A 21,987-nucleotide genomic window follows, 5' to 3' on the forward strand; every position below is an offset into this window, starting at 1 on the left:
CTTGCGTTTGAAGTCCTGTGTAATTATCCACCCTCAGGCATGTGATGAGTCACTTCTCATTAGATCAATCAGATTACTTATTTATAGATCATTTGAAACCCCCCACAGTTGTCTGCCTGTCAATCACACCGCTGAACCCCAACCTGGCACCCCCACCTCCCACCTCCTCTGCCCTCACATAGACCACTAAACATGTAGCTACACTCTTTGCGTAACCCTCTCACACCCCCAAAGTAACAGAGAACCGCAAAGAAACAATAGAACCTTGACCCACTATGGTGGAATGATCCCACAATAACACTGGCAGACCACCTTATGCAAACATCCACTCACGCCCTAACGCAGAACAACTCAGGGGCATGATGGACTGATACGACGTTAGTTGTAATTAACTAGGCTATTCTTTGTCACCGGAGGTGGGCAAGGTGTCGCCTCTACCGGAGAGTTTTGACAACTGGAAGAGGGACCCACGCATTAAGGACCAGGGTATGTGAACAGTTGGCTAAACTCGTGGGTTAGGAGTTTGAGCTTGTTGCCATAGGTTTATGAACCAAAATATATAGCGCACATTTGTATATATAGCGCACATTTGCGGTGGTAATTCCAAACATACTATTCCATCTGATGATGTATCCGTTATAGCCTATATAATAAACAGATACTAGCCTACACAGAAAACACATTGTTTATCTATATGTTTAGTCATGTTATAATCATGAATAGCTATAATGCTGGTAATCAGACTTTTGAAATCAGTGGAATGCCCAGTGGAAGAAGTGAGATCATTGCCAAATGTGGAGAGTCAAAAAGAGAACACAGAAGGCTGTTGTATAAAACACCCGTCTCCGGATTACATCTTCAAACTAAAGGGCAACCATGGCATCCATGACAGAGAGAGAGAAGTGTTCATCCATGTATACGGGTAAGAGTCTAGCTAAATGGTCTGTATGATCTATGGAGTAATATTATTTGTATCTCAGAGATACATTTGCATTGCTAGTTATAGCCTAATTAGCTAGCTAGCTAACATTGAACATAGTTGGTTAGCTTTAGACACCTGCAGATTCATGCATGGTGCATGGTAGTATGAGTTAGGATTAATTTATGGTTGATTGTTTAGCTAGCTAGCCACATGTCTAAACAAAATATTCTACTATGCAAGTAACCATTTCACTGTACCGTTTACACCTTCTGTATCCTGTGCATGTGACAAATAAACTTTGATTATATTTGATATAGTGTGTGTTTACCAAAGACGGTAATGTGAAGAACAATATGACCTGCTTCAAAGTCAGATTAGGATATAGGCCAAGGACTAGATAAAGTGTATTTTTACTACTACTTCTTACTACAACTAACCACTTTTAGTCTTGAAATCTTTGGTTGTTTACTACACTACCCTATTCACCATGTTTAGCACATGGCCTCACATGTGAATCCTTAAAGAGATGGGTGGGGCTAAGGCTTAAGAGGATGTGAAGGATGCTGAATGGGTGTAGATAAAGAAGAGCTCTCCAGTAGAGGGCCTCCTGAGTGGCGCAGTAGTCGAAGGCACTGCATCGCAGTGCTTGAGGCATCACTACAGCCCCAGGTTCGATCCCTGGCTGCGTCGTGACCGGGAGACCCATGAGGCATACACTACATGAAAAAGTATGAGGACACCTGCTCGCCGAAACATCTCAATCCAAAATCATGGGCATTAATATGGAGTTGATCCCCCCTTTGCTGATATATTTAAAAAAAAGAATAATAATATTTCACCTTTATTTAACTAGGCAAGTGAGTTAAGAACAAATTCTTATTCACAATGACGGCCTAGGAACAGTGGGTTATTTGCCTTGTTCAGGGGTAGAATTACATTTTTACCTTGTCGGCTGGGGGATTCAATCTAGCAACCTTTCGTTTACTGGCCCAACGCTCTAACCACTAGGCTACCTGCCGCCACAAAACAGCCCAATAACAGCCTCCACTCTTCTGGGAAGGATTTACACTACATGTTGGAACATTACTTGGAACAATAATGCAGGGATTTGCTTCCATTCAGTCACAAGTGCATTAGGAAGGTGCTGATGTGGAGAGATTAGGCCTGGCTCACAGTCAGCTTTCCCAAAGGTGTTCGATGGGGTTAAGGTTAGGGCTCTACAGGCCAGTCAAGTTCTTCCACACCGATCTCGACAAAAATGACTGAATGTACTTTGCTTTGTGCAATGAGGCATTGTCATGCTGAAACAGGAAAGGGCTTCCCCAAGTTGTTGCCTGGAAGTTGGAAGCCCATAAGTTGTCTAGAACGTCATTTTATGCTGTAGCGTTAAAATTTCCCTTCACTGGAACTAAGGGGCCTAGCCCGAACAATGAAAAACAGCCCCACACCATTATTCTCATCCACCAAACTTTACAGTTGGCACTATGCATTGGGGCAGGTTGCGTTCTACAGGCATCTGCCAAACCCAGATTCATCCTTTGGACTGCCAGATGGTGAAGCGGGATTCGGTGGTGAATGAGGACAATTTTTAAGCGCTATATCACTCAGTGGTCCCGTTCTGTGAGTTTGTGTGGCCTACCACTTTGCGGCTGAGCCGTTGTTGCTCCTAGACAATTCCACTTCAAAATAACAGCACTTACAGTTGACTGGGGTAGCTCTAGCAGGGCAGACTTGTTGGAAAGGTGGCATCCTATGACGGTGCCACGTTGAAAGTCACTGAGCTCTTCAAAAAGGCCATTCTACTGCCATTGTTTGTATATGGAGATTGCATGGCTGTGTTCTACACCTGTCAGCAATGGGTGTGGCTGAAATAGCCGAATCCACTAATTTGAAGGGGTGTCCACATATTTTTGTATATACAGTACATTTGGAAAGTGTTCAGACTACTTGACATTTTCCAAGTTTTGTTACATCACAACCTTTGTTCTAAAATGGATTAAATTGAAGAAAAAAATCTTAAATCTACACACAATACTCAAGTGACAAAGATTATTTCTCAAATGTATTAAAAATAAGACAAATATATTATTTACATAAGTATTCAGACCCTTTGCTATGAGACTCCAAATTGAGCTCAGATGCATCCTGTTTCTATTGATCATCCTTGAGATGTTTCGAGAACTTGATTGGAGTCCAACTGTGGTAAATTCAATTGATTGGTCATGAGGTCTCACAGATGACACCATATCAGAGCTAAAAACCAAGCCATGAGGTCAAAGGAATTGTCAGCAGAGCTCCGAGACAGGATTGTGTCGAGGCACAGATCTGGGGATGGGTATCAAATCTGGGGATGGGTTTGCCAAAAGGCACCTAAAGGACTGACCATGAGAAACAAGATACTCTGGTCTGATGAAACCAAGATTGAACTCTTTGGCCTGAATGCCAAATGTCACATCTGGAGGAAACCTGGCACCATCCCTATGGTGAAGCATGGTGGTGGCAGCATCATGCTGTGGGGATGTTTTCCAGCAGCAGGGACTAGTGAATCTAGGCAGGATCATGGGAAAAGTGAAAAGTACAGTGAGGTGATGAAAACCTGCTCCAGAGTGCTCAGGACCTAAGGCTGGAGCGAAGGTTCACCTTCCAATAGGACAACGACCCTATACACACAGCCAAGACAACGCAGGAGTGGCTTCGGGACAGATCTCTGAATGTTTCGAGTGGCCCAGCCAGTCTGGACTCGAACATCTCTGGAGCGACCTGAAAATAGCTGTGCAGTGATGTTCCCCATCCAACCTGACAGAGATTGAGAGGATCTGCAGAGAAGAATGGGAGAAACTCCCCAAATACAGGTGTGCAAAGCTTGTAGTGTCATATCCAAGAAGACTCGAGGCTGTAATCACTGCCAACGGTGCTTTCAACAAAGTACTGAGTAAAGGGTCTGAAATCTTATCTAAATTTGCAAAAACATCTAAAAACCTTTTATTGCTTTTTCATTATGGGGTAGTGTGTGTAGATTGATGAGGGGCAAAAACAATTTAATCTATTTTTAGAATAAGGCTGTAATGTAACAAAATGTGCAAAAAGTCAAGGGGTCAGAGTCCTTTTGAATGCATTGTATATAGAAGCTCAAAAATATGAGCCTTGTAAGATATACTTGGAAGAGGCTAAATCAAGCAAGTCGGATTGAAAACTTTCTTGTGTCCTTTTCCATGGTGCCAAAAGTTTTAAAAAGTGCAGATTGAGGAATGAACTCGATCAGACCATCAGCTTATAGCCCTCCATATAGCTATGACAGACTTTCCACAAGGGCAGGGATATTGGAAATTTAACCTTTTCACATGCGAGTTCCAATTATCTCTAACGGTCGCCCCAGAGTGAGTTGTATTATGCACGTGATATCAGAATGCACTCACTGTTCCAAAATGTGACTGTTACGCAACAGGACAGTTAACAAGCACCGCCTGCTAATTATCTATAGGCTATGTTTCAACTTGTCAATTTCAAATTATTTTCATGGTCAAATGCCTGACACACAAAAATAAGGGATTACTCTCTTACTGAAGCAGGAGCCGGGGGGGGGACAGTATAAAGATCCAATCTCACAAAAAAAGTGATGCCCCTCTCCCATCAATGTTACGATACAAAAATATTGGCAACATGTATTGCTCATAGAATTAAAAAAGTAGTATTTTCTGACAACAGTTTGAATTGAAGTGTGTTCCGCCTTCAATTCCTTAATTTACATAGAAGTAGCCTCCTTCTTCAAGGAGAGCGCTTCCCCATTTTTTCTGCACGTCAAATATGCAGACATTTGTGCAGTCTTGCAGACATTTGTGCAGTCTTGCACGAACTGGCACATTTTCTGGCTGGCACTCACATTGTTGTTTTCCTTACAAATAATAACTTTAGACAAGTGTGCATTCCGATCAAAGTAAGTTCCTTATTTTCTGTATATCGTGTTGTCGCTTCTACTGTAGCATACACTATGTACGTACGTACGCACGCACGCACGTATGACTGTTTTATTCACGTTTTGAAGTACTGGTGACAAATAATGCAGTCCAATTATTGCATACATTGTAGTATACTATACAATCGACACCTACGATGTGTGTAAAATACTTTTTTGGTATTTTGTTGTATTGAGTATAATGAGCTAATGCTAAGCTATTTTCCAGCTACGTGTGGCGCCACGTTTGTTAACATTATACAATGCATTCTGGGTGTCAAGTAAACGTCTGTCAGACCAAAGAAGTTATGAGGTGAAGGAATGGTTCACTTATCTTTAGTGTAAACTTCTGGAAGTGAATGAAGGGAAGTGAATGATCGTAGACTACACACCCCCTTTAAGATCCATACTATAAACAGACCAACCTCGTATTACCTTTGGTTGACGATGGGTAGTTTCCAGCGCGCACAAACTACCCATCGCCGGATTACTTTTGATTTCGAGAAAGTGTTTGACTCAATTATTTTGGTCAATGTTGAGCTCACACGTGATGTGATGAATTATAAATAGTAATTGCTATTAGCTCATTTATATTGTGGTTTCTGTCAGCTGAGAGTTCTCTAAACATGGCCGCTAGTGTTGCATCGATCTTTCCTCAGTTAGCGCTAGGACTAAAGTAGGCTACATTTTCCGGTTCGAATGATTGTGTGTGCTGTCGCTACTTCTGTGAATGTCTGAACATTGTATCCAAAAATAAACCGGTCACATTCAAGACAACTTAGTAAGAACTGTGTTTATGCAAAAAAACAACAACAAAAAAAACGTGAAAAAAAAAAAAACAGCGTGGCTAGCTCAAATACTGACTGTTGCGTCAATCGAAACCGGACATTCTAAACGTTCTAATCACACTGGTTTGAGCGTACGCTGCAGGGACCACTGCAGAATGATCACACCCGTGTGTTGGTACGTCTGAAAAGTTAATCATAGGTAATTGACGGACAGTACATGTATAACGAAAACTAAGGAGTTTATAACAGATTTTGTCTTGCATAATACAGGTTCAGTGGATCCACTGATGGTATAGGATGCCTTTAAGCATGTCTTTAGAGGCCATTCAATTCCATTTTCATCCCAAAAACAAGAAAGGATTCGGTCAAGAGAGAAAAGACAGCAGAATAATACCGAATAGTTTAGACACAAAACAAAAGGAGTTTGAGGAACATATTCAAGAAAGATCTGGTTTCATTTATATAAAAAAACTAGCAAATTGGATGGAGAACTGTGAAAAATGAACCTACAGAAAATAGTTAAAAATGATGAAAACATTGTCTCACAAAAGGACATTTTGAATGAAGAAGCAACATTTTTTTTTACTAATGTTTTCCTTTCAAGCTCTTCTAACCTCTAAGTGTTGTGATATTAATCTGCAACACACAAAAACAATATTGCGAAGGACAAATTACAAAGGACGAACTACGGTTGGCAATTGACTCCTTTCAGACATGGAAAACACCTGGCCTTGATGGCATTCCAATAGAAATATTTCTCAAACATTTTATGAATTATTCAAAGATCCAGTAACAGCATGTTTTAATTATTCATACATAAATGGTCAAATGCCTGACACACAAAAATAAGGGTTGATTACTCTCTTACTGAAGCAGGAGCCAGGGGGACAGTATAAAGACCCAATCTCACAAAAAAGTGACGCCCCTCCCCCATCAACGTTACGATGTAAAAAGAAATGGCAAAATGTATTGCTCATAGAATAAAAAAAAAGTCTTACTGGATATTATTCATCATGATCAGACAGGATTCGTAAAAGGAGGACATACTGTATTGGAGATAGTTTTCAATTATTTCTAACAATTGCCTAATGCTATGAGAGTGTAGGGAAACCAGGCATAATCTTTATGACAGATTTTTGAGAAAGCCTTCGATAAAGTACGGCTAAAATGTATTTATAAGTGCCTGAATAATTTCATTTTTGGAGAATCTCTTGTAAAATGGATAAAAGTCACGTATAACACATTAGAAATAATGGTTATTTCTCTGCAAATTAGGAATTGTTAAGAGGTGTAAAACAGGGTTGCCCTCTTTCACCATACTTGATTGTTATGGCCATTGAACTGTTAGCTATAAAAATCAGATCCAATTATAAAATGAAAGAGTTTAGAAATGAACATATGCTGAGGATTCAAGAGTCCACAATCTTCAACCCTGAGCAGTCTTATTGAAGACCTGGATAATTTCTCCAATTTATCTGGATTAAAATCCAAATATGTATGATAACTGTACTATATTACAGATTGGGTCTCTAAAAGACAAACTTTAAATTGCAATGTTGTCTCCAGATTAAATGAGCGGATGGTGCAGTTGAAGTGCTTGGTGTACAAGTTCCTGAAAAGTTGAATGATCTTTCAACTATCAATTTTGACAGAAAACTCAGCAAAATAGATAGGATCTTTAAACCATGGAAAGGGAAAGATCTGTCCATCTATGGGAAACATATGATACACTGATTCAGTCTCTAGTGATATGACAGTTTACATCTTTATTCATGGCTCTACCAACTCCAGGAGAATATTTTTTAAAGAATTTTTCTTTTTGTTTTGGAAGGGAAATCCATATAAAGTAAAATGTGTATTTTTTATGAGTTTGGAGGGCTAAAATGAATAAATATCAAGACATTCAACCTCTCTCTTAAAGCTTATATTATACTGAAACTGTATCTAAATCCAAACTGGTTTTCCAGGAAGAGACTAAGTGGCACATCCGATGTTTAAAAGGTGGCTCTTTGCTGTTATATAGATTAAAACTATCCATTTCCAGTGGATTGTAACCCTGTTTAAAGTATTCTTATTTTTAAATGAAGGTATACAGAGTTTTCTAAAATGACAATTTATCCTCCAGAAGAGGCAGAATCCACACGACCCTTCAAAAGTTTGGGGTCACTTAGAAGTCCTTATTTTTGAAAGAAAATCACATTTTTTGTCCATTAAAATAACAAAATTCATCAGAAATACAGTGTAGACATTGTTAAATGTTGTAAATTACTATTATAGTAGTATTACATGGAATAGGAGTACAGAGGCCCATTATAAGCAACCATCACTCATGTGTTCCAATGTTGTGTTAACTAATCCAAGTTTATCATTTTAAAAAGGCTAATTGATCATTAGAAAATCCTATTGCAATTATGTTAGCACAGCTGAAACTGTTGTGCGAATTACAGAAGCAATAAAATTGGCCTTCTTTAGACTAGATGAGTATCTGAAGCATTGTGGGTTCGATTACAGGATCAAAATGTCCAGAAACAAATAACTTTCTTCTGAACCTCGTCAGTCTATCCTTGTTCTGAGAAATGAAGGGTATTCCATGCAAGAAATTGCCAAGAAACTGAAGATCTCGTACAACGCTGTGTACTACTCCCTTTACAGAACAGACAAAACTGTCTCTAACCAGAATAGAAAGGAGTGGGAGGCCCTGGTGCACAACTGAGCAAGAGGACAAGGACAAATACATTAGTGTCTAGTTTGAGAAACAGATGCCTCAAGTTCTCAACTGTCAGCTTCATTAAATAGTACCCGCAAAACACCCGTCTCAATGTCAACCGTGAAGAGGCGACTCTGGGATGCTGGCCTTCAAGGCAGAGTTCCCCTGTCCAGTGTCTGTGTTCTTTTGGCCATCTTTTTTTTGGGCCAGTCTGAGATATGACTTTTTCTTTGCAACTCAGTCTAGAAGGCCAGCATCCCGGAGTCGCCTCTTCACTGTTGACGTTGAGACTGGTGTTTTGCGGGTACTATTTAATGAAGCTGACAGACTAAGGACTTGTGAGGCGTCTGTTTCTAAGTGACCACAAACTTTTGAACGGTAGGGTATATTACAGCAAACAATATGGCTAAATGCCAATGTACTGAGAGAGATGTATAAGAAAGGTATGTTTATGAATGACATTGTGAACAACGACGGTGTTACAACCAATTCATCCAGGTGTATGGAAAATATAACCAACTCATCGTAGCTCCGACACAAAAAATGGAAAATGCAATGAAGTAGTTTGTCTGCCACCAATTAAAAATGCCAAATCCTTGAAATCACTCATGTAAATTGTAAAATGTATCAGTTTCACTTACGGTCAAGAGTGTTGACAAATATGTCGCATAAAATTCAAGATAGTTGTCTCAATACCATGGCATTGGGTTTATGAACTGATATACCAAACAATTTATGCATCAATTTAAGCTATTATATTAAATTCTCGCCCCACAGAATCAATAGAGAATCAATAGAGCATCTCTTTGGTACTGTCCATCAGTAGCTTGTTTTTGGAGTCAGGTCCAGGAATGGTTGTTATGCCATAATATCAGGGTAAGGTTGACCTGCAAACTGTATTGCTGAGGGATTTGAAGGACCACACAGTCAATAGGAAATATAATTGTGCTCTTGGCTAAATTGTTTATTTTTGGGGCAATTTCGACAGAAATGCTGCAAACTGGGAGGTTCAAGTCCCTAGTGAGACACCATGGGAGAATGGTGGGATGAATTGCGATAGGAAATGGTAGAATGACTTATTGGGGAAGAGGGGTTGATCTCTGGCTGTCTGAATGGTGGAATTGATGGGTGTTGGAATAATTATATACACAAATGTACAGCATAAATGGTTGAGGTCCTCCAATCAGGGGAAAGGGTGGGAATGGGATTTTTGTACGCTTTGCGTTTCGCTATTTATGTTTTGTGGTTTGGTTTCATGCTGTGAGCTGTGTGTGTGCTGGTCCTGGTAGTTATTTGTGCGCTCCACCCGGGTGCCGGGCTGTGCTTGGTTTTTCCTGCCTTTGGAAAATCCATTTGGGCCAGGGCCTTGCTGGTGTCTCGGGGCGGGTGGGGGCGAGCGCACCATCTGACCAGAGCACCCACTGATGGGAGCAGCCATTTTTATTGTCTGTATTGTATTATTGCTTGAAAAAAAGAAATATATATATAAAATTCAAAACAACTCACAAACCTACGATCACTCACTCTGATGTTCCACATTTCTGGACTTTAGTCGAAACCGTGATAATATCCCTGATACTTTGCATTTTTCCCCTCAGTTATGCATTTGAATAATAAAACGACACAGGTGTCCTTTCCTCATTTATCATGGAAATGAAGTGTTCTTCATCTCCATAATTAATAGATGATACGAGTAAATCTTCGACATACCAGCAGCTCATTTCAGAGACGCCGCTGTCATGAAAGATCAGCACTAAAGTGCACAGCCATTATACTGGCGGCTACAGTACAGTATCTTTCATCTAGCAGCTAGCCGCCCTTTCCTTCCAACTCTATTGGGAAATGGTAGAGTCAGTCACCTACTGGCTACGAAGCTATTTCCATCCACTCTTATCTGCTGCTGCTTGACATTCAAAACTCTAATGACTATCAGTCTGTCACGTGAAGAACACAGCAAGTGGCGGTTGGGCGGAGCAAGGAAATAGTGAATATGTCACAGTCACACTCTCAAAAATTGCTATATTAGATTTACATAATGCTGTTTTCCCCAAAGTTCAGTGCTCTGTGATATTACATTTGAATTCTAATTATCAGGTTTACGGGCAATATGGCTCTGGCTGGAGCTATAGAGAATACTTTTTTTAGGAGACAACAGGGACATTTCAGTCCTCTAGGGCCACAGTGGAGTGAGGTGGTGTGTTCAGCTGGGGGGCATCCTAATAAAATACTTGGGCTTCACTGAACGGGCGTCACTTACATGTGATGTGTGTGTGTGTGTGCGCATGTGTGTGTGAGAGAGAGAGAGAGAGAGAGAGAGAGAGAGAGAGAGAGACTGTGTATGTCTGAGTGTGAGACTGTACGCATGTGTCTGTGTGTGCAGATGAGCTTTTCAATCATACTCGCAGTTTTATAACATTGATTTGAACATGTTGATTTGATACACTGTTAACATCAGCGTCATATGCCCCAGTAAGCAATTATAGTGCCTGTAACTGTATTTTGACATAGCTTATTCAAAACAAGTTGGGGTTTCATTTTGATTAGAATTGTAGGCCTCAATCGTCAATTTAATCGTGCTTATTGACAACGTTTGGCATGTCCACGGCATGTACACGGCACCTGGAATAGAAATGATCCATACTGTTCCCGGAAACAGAATCGTTCTTTTAAAAGCTTGGCAACCGGTTAATAATGTTATTTTACACTCCAGATATGTTTTTTCTAGTCCCACAACAACATGCAACAAAGCGCCTATGCAAAGCGTATTTAGGCTTCCTGCACCTCCCCCTCCGAATCATAGGCTATTTTACTGAAATTACAAGCTTGATTCAGAGGACAGGGAGAGAGATTTCTTATTAGAAGAATAGAAGAATGGATAAACGCTTGCTGATGACACTATAGGGCTAGTTATCACGTTTCATTTTGATTGGATTTATTAACTACAAATAAATATAGAAGACGCGTTTTTAATTCTGGTGCCACTCTGCACACACAAGCGTGTCGGCTAGCTAGTTCAAAGGACATTCAAATATTAAAGCAACAGACTATGGAGGGTTTGACGCATATCTAAACTTTTCACAGAAGCTGGACAAAGATCTAATATAAAGAGAAAGGGAGAATGTCCACTCACTGCTCCCAAATATGTTCTAGAAAACATTATGGAACCATTTTACAGAATGCATTAACACTTTCTCATCATAAAGCTAGGACTGAATTATTCTAAGAAATGTGCAACATGTTGAATTAAACTGTCTCCCTCTCACTCTAATATTGAATATCTTACTCCTTCCACAGTCAAGAGACTCAAACTAATCTTTGGGCTTCTTATAATCTTCTTTCCTCTCCTCTCCCCTCTTTCACTGTCTTATCCCTCTCCTCTAATTAAACGAGAAACAAGCAATATGTATTTTTTCCTCATATATTTTTTAAACAAAAACAATATTTCTTAGTAGGTTGGGGTCAGAAGCATGTTATCATAAAATCTGCAGGATTGAAAAAAAAGATGCATTGCAGTTGAATCAGCTTTCGTTATTGTAGCCTAGGCCCAGAGTAAAGGAGGGAGGGCTTGGTTTTTAGTCATGTCAAATGGAAAACGAGAAATTGTTACAAGAAAATGACTTCTAAATACAAGGGTCACCATCATCATCTCTTGTTCCATGATGGGCATATGTACACAGGCAGCCAACATGGAGTTTTTATTTTTACGCACGTCCAAAACGGGAGCTTGCAAAATAGTAGTAAAACTCAGTTCGCCAAATAATAGTTTGCCAAATTTCAGTTTAGGCAAGTATAATAGAGAATCATTGTACCATCTAAACGGCTGTGAAATATCTTTTCCATAACCAAACTATTGTGTTTTCAGCTGTTTGATGCTGGTGTACGAAACCGAAAGTAAAAGACACAAAAAACAAAACTTAAGAACGGGAAGCATAGAAACAGTGCACATAGAACAGATCTACCAGTTCTTAGACTTGCTTTCAATGCGAATGACATATCTATAACTCACATTTCTATGTGAATTTGGTCAGGTCAGCCAAAAAGTTACATATTGCAGCTTTGAACAAACTTTTTTGTGAACACATGTTTTGTTTACGTCATTACAACAAGGATGGTAGCAACATGTGAAAATCGTTGTGGGTATCTGTTGCAGCTCAATTTGATTACAAAACCTACAATGCAATGCTCTCTCTCTGGGCTGGCTGGCTAACTAGCTAGCAAACATAGCTACACTAGGGTGAACAAACGGGGACAGTCCCCGTTTTTAGTGGCCTGTCCCTGACTGGAGATGTACCCGGAAATGTCCCCGTTTTTAACTGTGTGTTCAAAACAGACCGCAAAGTGAAATAATATTTTAGGTGGCAAGAAAGACCAGGCAACAGAGCCTACCAATTGACGTCTCAATCACATTGTGCTTGTTTTGGCCAACAGAGGGGGCTGCTCGCTATAGCAGCTTCATTCACTCTTCTTCTTCTACTACGGACTACTTATTCACGCTAGTTTTAGAGAAAACTGCTGTGGAAAACTCAGCCAGAAGCTATTAAGTGTCGAGTGAATCCACAACATCACCACAAATGTATTTTCAAGCCAGGTAAGTAAGTTACAATCGTTTGTGTTACTAGCTAGTGATGTTATGTCACAATTTATTATATAGATAGATGATCTGCTCTATAAGGTTTTAAATAAGTTATACTAGCTAACGTTAGTCTACATAGACAAGTTAGCTAGCTACTGTCATGGTAGCTAGGTTATGATTAAATTATAATATTAGCATAATGTTTTCTGTTAGAGAGTGGAGAGGAAGGAGAGGAGGAAGACTGGATAGGAAGAAGAATGACAGAGAGAGGAGAAAAGGTCAAAAATATTATTACAGAGCCTGCCAATGTATTATTCCAAACTATGTTTTTGAGATTAAATTAATAAAAATGGGTCAAGCAACGGGAACCTGTTAACCAAAGTATTTTATCTAATAGTGTACTATTTATTATTAAAGATTGGAGCAGAAGGAGAAGAGAGTGAGAAGGACCAATTGAGTAAAAAGAGTGAAGCGAGGAGAGTGCAGAAGAGTGAGGTGGAAAGGTAAAGAGAAGGAAAGGAAGAAAGAGAAGGAAGACGAGTGAAGACAAGAGGAGGAGCTCGATTGGAGGAGAAGGAAAAAGTTGAGAGCAAGAAGAGTGACAAGGAGAGTGAAGAAGAGACAGAGGACAGACAGAGGAGGTACAATAGCTCGCTCCAAGAAACAGAAATGCCACTTTAATGACAACATGATGAAAGAATTTCCATTTATACGCTCAGATCAAGAATGGTTCACTGCACCCTTTGTAATTCCTCTTTTTCAATTGGCTGCGGGGGAAGAACGGCAGTGGAAGAACATGAAAAAGCATAAAGCCTGTCTGATTGGCGGTGTTGGTATGCCCTCTGTCACCACATTCTTCAAGAAGGTAGAGCCTTCCCAAGAAGAATATGATTTAGCTGTGCAGGAGGGTGTCTTTGCATACCACACGATGCTACACAATCATAGTTAAAGATATATGGACTGCACAGCACAACTGACACGGAAGCTTTAGATCAGGTTGAATTTGTGTCCCTATCCATTGATGCGTCCAATCATAGACAGATGTAAAGCTGCTGACAATAGTAGTCAGATATTGTAAGATACATGATGGCAGCACATCTGTGGAAACAAAACTGCTTGATTTTGTTGAATTGAAGGGAGAAACAGCAGAGGGAATTGCAGAGGAGGTCCTGGTGTTCATCCAAAAATGTAACCTGGAAAACAAAGTTGTGCCATTCTCTGCCGACAACACAAATACCAACTTTGGAGGACTGAATAGACTGGGGAGGGTGAATGTCTATACCAAAGTTTAAAATAATCTGCAGCGGGAGGTGATTGACTTAGGTTGTCCTGCCCACATCATTCATTACACAGCCAGAACAGATTTGCATATGATTCCCCTTGATGTTGAGTACCTGCTCAAAGATATTTTCATATTTTTACCATCAGAGTAGAACGACTGAAGAGGTTTTGTGAGTTTGTTTGCCAGGAGTACCATAACATTTTATTACACAACATTGTTCGCTGGCTGTCCATGCTCCCTGCTCTAGAAAGAATGCTGAAAATGTATGTGCCATTGAAATCCCTATTTGCTTTCTGAAGACAAACGCCCTGTTGTCCTGCAAACTGACTGAACTTTGCCTGGCCTTTGTCCATGGAAACCTGACTGTATTCACTGACACGATCAAGATGCTCGAAGGCCAGGACCGCTGTGCTGTGGAGTCCGCTGCAATTCTGAGAAACGCTGAGGCAAAATCGACTGCAAGACGTGATGAAAACGTCACTCCAGTTTTGGTCAGAGGACTTCTGAGAGAGCTAGAGGAAAATGGAGCAATGTCTAAAAGAGAGGTTTCTCAAAACATCCCACTCGTTCTTCAATACAGCTGTGAACTACATGCAAGCAAAGATTTACATGGTCTCCGTTTAAAAAGGCAACCTCAGCGTGAAGAGATCCAGAAGGCAGCAGCCACACTGCAGAACAAAATGCCCCAATGTGACCATCAATGAGGATGCATTGTGTGACGAGGTAACTGGCCTGAAAGAGTTCCTAAAGGGGGGAATTGCTTGAAGAATGGAAAACATCTGAGACACCGCTTAGTCAGAGATGGAGCACGGTGGTTACCCACTTCAAAGAGAACGACATCCCACACACTAACCTGGCTAGATTAGCGTCTGTTGTCATGTGCTTACCTGGAAGTAACGCACCAGTCGAGAGAGTGTTCTCCCAAATGAATGATATATGGACAGCAGCAAGAAATAGGTTCCTACCATCAAAGACATGCTTATTGTGAAGAAAAAAATGAATCCTCCCCTGCCAGGAGTTCATGGAGAAGCTAGCCAAAGACAGAGCAATCCTGAAGATACATTCTTCTGAGAAATTTACAATTAGGTTGGTATAAGTATGTTATGTAGTTACTAATCTCCTCATAATCCTATTTCTTTATTATTTATTAACGTATTTCACACATACTATTGTCTCTGTTTTTTCAATTTTGCTCATGTTCTCTTCTGCTCTTATTCTACCAGGACCACTGAATGGCTGTTCAGATCAGACAGTTCTGTCTAGTCTGAAGTGTTACTGTGGTATAGTTGTTTTCTCTGCCTATCAGAATGTGCCTGTTAGATTAAATACCTGAAACCCGGAATTGTCCCCCTTTTTTTATTTCATAGATAATAACATTGGATATTTTAATGACATATTCACCGCCGAACTGGAAATGTCCCCGGTTTTCATTTCAGAAATTTGGTCACCTTAAGCAACACACAATAACACCAAAGTCAATACCAGCATGTGAAGTAGCTAGCTAGTTGTCAAATCACCTAAACAAACTGCGCTATATACTTAGGAGTCCATATCACAGAGTTCAACTCACAGTTGCTATGGCAACACCCGCCCTTTCCCACAGACACGCTGGCAGCTTCATTAAATAGTACCCACAAAACACCAGTCTCAACGTCAACAGTGAAGAGGCAACTCCGGGATGCTGGACTTCTAGGCAGAGTTGCAAAGAAAAAGTAATATCGCAGACTCGCCAATAAAAAGAAAAGATTAAGATGGGCAAAAGAACACAGACACTGGACAGAGGAACTCTGCCTTGAAGGCCAGCATCCCGGAGTTGTCTCTTCACTGTTGACGTTGAGAATGGTGTTTTGCAGGTACTATTTAATGAAGCTGACAGTTGAGGACTTGTGAGGCATCTGTTTCTCAAACTAGACACTAAAGTACTTGTCTTCTTGCTCAGTTGTGCACCGGGGCCTCCCACTCCTCTTTCTATTCTGGTTAGAGCCAGTTTGCGCTGTTCTGTGAAGGGAGTAGTACACAGCGTTGTATGAGATCTTCAGTTTCTTGGCAATTTCTTGCATGGAATAGCCTTCATTTCTCAAGAACAAGAACAAGAATAGACTGGCGAGTTTCAGAAGAAAGTTCTTTGTTTCTGGCCATTTTGATCCTGTAATCAAACCCACAAATGCTGGTGCTCCAGATACTCAACTAGTCTAAAGGTCCGTTTTATTGCTTCTTTAATCAGAACAACAGTTTTCAGCTGTGCTAACATAATTGCAAAAGGGTTTTCTAATGATCAATTAGCCTTTTAAAATTATAAACTTGGATTAGCTAACACAACGTGCCATTGGAACACGCCCATGTAGATATTCCATAAAAAAAATCTGCCGTTTCCAGCTACAATAGTCATTTACAACATTAACAACGTCTACACTGTATTTCTGAAAAATTTTCTGTTATCTTAAATGGACAAAAAATGTGCTTTTCTTTCAAAAACATGGACATTTCTAAGTGACCACAAACTTTTGAACAGTAGTATATATGTGGACAGCGCTTCAAATTAGGGGATTCAGCTATTTCAGCCACACCCGTTGCTGACAAGTGTATAAAATCGAGCACACTCCATAAACAAACATTGGCAGTAGAATGGCCAGTGGTCTGTTCGTAAAATCTCTGCCCTGCTAGAGGTGCCCCAGTGAACTGCAAGTGCTGTTATTGTGAAGTGGAGACATCTAGGAGCAACAATGCCTCAGCTGAGAAGTGGTAGGCCACAAAAGCTCATAGAATGGGACCACCGAGTGCTGAAGTGCGTAGCAAAAAATCATCTGTCCTCGGTTGCAACACTAGCTACCGAGTTCCAAACTGCCTCTGGAAGCAATCTCAGCAGAAGACCTGTTCGTCGGGAGCTTCATGAAATGAGTTTCCATGGCAGAGCAGCCCCACACAATCCTAAGATCACTATGTGCAATGCTAAACGTCGGCTGGAGTGGTGTAAAGCTCGCCGCCATTGGACTCTGGAGCAGTGGAAATGCGTTCTCTGGAGTGATGAATCACGCTTTACCATCTGGCAGTCCAAAGGACAAATCTGGGTTTGGTGGATGCCAGGAGAACGCTACCTGTCCTAATGCATAGTGCCAACTGTAAAGTTTGGTGGATGAGGAATAATGGTCTGGGGCTATTTTTCATGATTCAGGCTCCTTAGCGACAGTATACAATTAATCTAGACGATTCTGTGCCTCCAACTTTGGCAACATCTCTTTCCTGTTTTAGCATGACAATGCCCACATGCACAAAGCGAGGTACATACAGAAATGGTTTCTCGACATCGGTGTGGAAGGACTTGACTGGCCTTCGCAGAGCCCTGACCTCAACCACATCGAACACCTTTGGGATTGATTGGAACGCCAACTGAGAGCCAGGCCTAACATCAGTGCCCGACATCAATGCCCAACCTCACTAATGCTCTTGTGGCTGAATGGAAGCAAATCCCCGCAGCAATGTTCCAACATCTAGTGGAAGCCTGCCCAGAAAATGGAGGCTATTATAGCAGCAAAGGGGAGACCAACTCCATATTAATACCCATGATTTTGCAATGAGATGTTCGACGAGCAGGTCCCAACATACTTTTGGTCATGTGCGGTGCGGTGCGGCAGGTAGCCTAGTGGTTAGAGCGTTGGACTAGTAACCGAAAGGTTGCAAGATTGAATCCCTGAGCTAGCAAGTTCAAAATCTGTCATTCTGCCTATGAAGAAGGCAGTTAACCCACTGTTCCAAGGCCGTCATTGAAAATAAGAATTTGTTCTTAACTGACTTGCCTAGTTAAATAAAGGTTATATATATATATATATATATTTAACCTTTATTTAACTAGGCAAGTTAGGCAGAAAAGGGGGACCAACTCCAATTTTAATGACCATGATTTTGGAATAAGATGTTCGGTGAGCAGGTGACCTCATATTTTTTTCATGTCGTGTATGCCTCATGGGTCTCCCGGTCACGGCCGGCTGTGACGCAGCCTGGGATCGAACCCGGGGCTGTAGTGATGCCTCAAGCAATGCAGAAAATGCCAGAGCGACAGTTTACACATGGCGAAATTGACAACAAGTTTTTTTTTTAAGCTACAAATCCAAATAATTCTGATTAAATGAATCAATAAGGTAGTACATAACAATTCATTACAAGACTTGCCCCGCCTTAACGCCAGCTGAAAATATAGCCCCCGTACATTGGGTTTCATGTCTAAACTCTGATACTGGGGACAACCTCCACACAACCTCCAGTCAACACCCTACACAGCTAATCTAAGCAGTGTCCAGCCATATCCAACTTAAGCTCTGAAGGGATCAACTACAAAAATCCCAATCGCTTTCTGATCAGGCTGAGGGTGTCCACCAGTGTGTTTTGTTCATGCAGAATGTGTCTTTCTGTGTCCCACCTCGTGTCTGACGGGATCCTCGATGCCGACCACACAGATGCAGGTGAGCTCATCAAGGATGTCGCCCTCGTTGTCCCAGTCTGGTTCTCCTGCCTCGGCAGGGAAGTCCCTGTAGGCCACACAGATTGTCCTCAGACCGTCACAGGCCATGGGCTCAATCACGTTCTTCACCATCTCGTCACGGTCCTTAGGCTTGAAGATACGTGGCTCCCCGTTCGTGTTCAGGATATGAGAACATCTAGAGAGGGAAGGGGGAAGAGATGTTTAACTCATCACATCGCAGATGATCAACGCCATCTTTCTGTTTATCTATCTCTGTGTATCCGTTCATCAGGGAAAAGACAAGACCAATCTCCCTCCCTTCCGTACTTGCGTAGGACGATCTCGGAAGCTCCCTTGCTGTACATGCGGAAGCCACTACCGTCTGTGTTCTTCAGCACCGTGCTCATGCTCTTACGGGACGAGTTGAAGGTGTACACCTTGAAACACACCAATCAGTTATAACTATCATATTACTCTATATTATTATAGTACAGTAGCTTGTGTATAAGTAAGCTCTGTAAGAATAATGGGTAGTAGGTTATTTGAACATTTTGTCTTGGGGCCACCGGGAACAAAACACACATATACATGCATTAGATAGACAAGTTACAGATTGCACCATTGACGTTATGGATACATTTTGAAGCAGCTACACACCTTGTATAGACTCTCTTCGGGAATCTCGTCCCTGATTGGCTGGTAGTCTCTCTTCAGCTCCAGCACGAAGCCCAATAGGGAGCACTCTGTCTTGTTGCCGACGTGGCGGGGCAGACCTCCCTCCTTCTCTGGGGACTGGAGCAACAAAAACGTTACATATAACCTACATACCGTATCCTACCAACATGCCGTATCCTACCAACATGTATATTTCATGAAGACATACAGCAAAAGGGACATTGAGACATGCATCATATAGAGTGTAAAAGCAACCATGTAGATATGCACTAGAGAAGAAGACACTATGCTTTCGTATGGATGTGCACACACTGTGTAGAGGTAGGGTGGTGAGCCATATGTCGGGGTGCTACGCTCCAAGGAACGAGCCGAAGGTGAGTGAGGGCTACTCCCTAAGGGCTATTTCAAGCCTGTGTCTTCCATCCTGTGTGATTATCTGAAATGGTATTGATGGGCTGATGAATGAATGGATGGAAGGCAGCATACATTTTTCTGAAATGCCATTATGGACCATTACTGAAGACTGGGACGATATTAGAGTGTGCTTCATGTGTGTCTGTGTGTCTGTGTGTGTGTGTGTGGGTCTCTCTCTTACCAGAATCTTAGTAGTATAGGCTGAGTTGATGGCGATGCTGTTGACCATGACTTCCAGAGTGAATGGTTTGATGACGTCAGGTTCCGGTACTTTCTTGTAGTGTGTATCTCCCAAGTAGGCCTGCACCACGGTCATACGGTTCATGGTGAGGGTGCCTGTCTTGTCGGAGCAGATGGTGGTAGCGTTCCCCATGGTCTCGCATGCATCCAGGTGACGCACCAGGTTATTGTCCTTCATCATTTTCTACACAGGGGACAAGACAGACAGTAGAGGTTAGAGCTGTGTGTGTGTGTGTGTGTGTGTACCTGACAGAGTAAGTCTGGGAGGTGGTGACAGCTAGCGGCAGCCCCTCTGGCACTGCCACTACCAGCATTGAGTGTGTGTGTGTGTGTGCGCTCACACTGTGTGTCTCTCTGTGTGTACCTTGACAGAGTAGGCCAGAGAGATGGTGACAGCTAGGGGCAGCCCCTCAGGCACAGCCACCACCAGAACAGTGACTCCGATGATGAAGAACTTGACAAAGTACTGGATATAGATGGGGGTACACTCCTTCAGCCATGGGCGACCCTGCACCCCGAACGTGTCAATCACGAAGTACAGGATGAGAATGATCACCGTCACAGCTGACATGATCAGACCTGGGCATAGAAAACGAAGTAGACAGTTGCAATCCTGCTGTCAAATCCAGGAGAAGGAATATAAGAACGATGACGTGTGTCCTAACGTTTTTAAGACCTTCACTGCCTTCCCAATCTGCATGGTCTGTCTCTGTGTGTGTCTCTCTATGGTTTTTCCGTCACAATATCAGATACCAAAACGATATTACGGCAAAACAAAAAAAAGGCGCATTAGCCAAAGTCACAGAATGGCACTTCCAGACAGATCTTTTGAGTTCAATATCATTACATGCATACAATCAATCTAATTACACAACAATATGACGGTAATAATTTATTTCAATGGTAAATCTCGGTTGATAAACTGGGCCAATCAAGATGTAGCAATACAGGTGAATGCATATTCAATAGGAGTGTGCACATGCATTGAGTTATTGAGCTTTGTGTGATTACATGGGGCTATAGATGAAAAACTGTGTTGTTAATAAGCACATTTTTACTTCTGAATTTATTTAGGCTTGCCATAACAAACGGGTGTTCAGCTTTGTTTTTTAAATTAATTTGTTAAAATGTTTAAACATTATTCCACTTGGATATTATGGGATATTGTGTGTAGGCCAGTGACCAAAAAAAGCTAAATTTAATCAATTTAAAATTCAGGCTGTAAAACAACAAAATGTGAAAAAAAAAGTCAAGGGGTGTGAATACTTTACTTTCTCTATGCTGTTCTTTGCTCTCAGTAGATGGAGTGAGACATTTGACAGAAGTACAGTAAGTAACAAAAATTCTAATACCGAACCGTTTTCTATGTTCTAGTATCGAAAGAGTACAGACGTTTGGTATACCGTGCAGCACTAGTGTCGTCATCAATCTACACACAATACCCCATAATGACAAAGCAAAAAGGGGTTTTCATTTTTTTTGCAAAAAATTAAATAAATACCTTATTTACAGAATTATTCAGACCCTTTGCTATGAGACTTATTGAGCTCAAGTGCCTCCTGTTTCCATTGATCATCCTTGAGATGTTTCTACATCTTGATTGGAGTCCACTTGTGGTAAATTCAATTGATTGGACATAATTTGGAAAGGCACACACCTGTCTATATAAAAGGTCCCACAGTTGACAGAGCATATCAGAGCATATACCAAGCCATGAGGTCGAAGGAATTGTCCGTAGAGTTCCCGAGACACGATTGTGTCGAGGCACAGATCTAGGGAAGGGTACCAAACCATGTCTGCAGCATTGAAGGTGCCCAAGAACACAGTGGACTCCATCATTCTTAAATGGAAGAAGTTTGGAACCACCAAGACTCTTCCTGGAGCTGGCCGCCCGGCCAAACTGAGCCATCGGGGGGAGAAGGGCCTTGGTCAGGGATGTAATCAAGAACCCAATGGTCACTCTGACAGAGCTCCAGAG

At 41.4% G+C, this 21,987-nt stretch overlaps 1 protein-coding gene across 21 annotated transcripts in view; it reads right to left on the reverse strand.

Moving 5' to 3' along the window:
• Positions 1-21,987, reverse strand: part of LOC110493206 (plasma membrane calcium-transporting ATPase 1) — a 160,147-nt gene that overhangs the window by 37,244 nt on the left and 100,916 nt on the right. For all 21 annotated transcript variants that reach the window (XM_036950054.2, XM_090205319.1, XM_090205325.1 and 18 more), the window contains 5 exons: positions 20,374-20,588; positions 19,951-20,193; positions 19,338-19,472; positions 19,008-19,117; positions 18,639-18,876 (listed from right to left, as the gene is read on the reverse strand). In XM_036950054.2, the coding sequence (XP_036805949.1) occupies positions 18,639-18,876; positions 19,008-19,117; positions 19,338-19,472; positions 19,951-20,193; positions 20,374-20,588 (941 nt within the window). The remainder of the gene's footprint in view (positions 1-18,638; positions 18,877-19,007; positions 19,118-19,337; positions 19,473-19,950; positions 20,194-20,373; positions 20,589-21,987) is intronic.

Source organism: Oncorhynchus mykiss, chromosome 17 (genome assembly GCF_057628025.1).
Source record: "Oncorhynchus mykiss isolate SJ-2025 chromosome 17, ASM5762802v1, whole genome shotgun sequence".
NCBI lineage: Eukaryota > Metazoa > Chordata > Actinopteri > Salmoniformes > Salmonidae > Oncorhynchus > Oncorhynchus mykiss.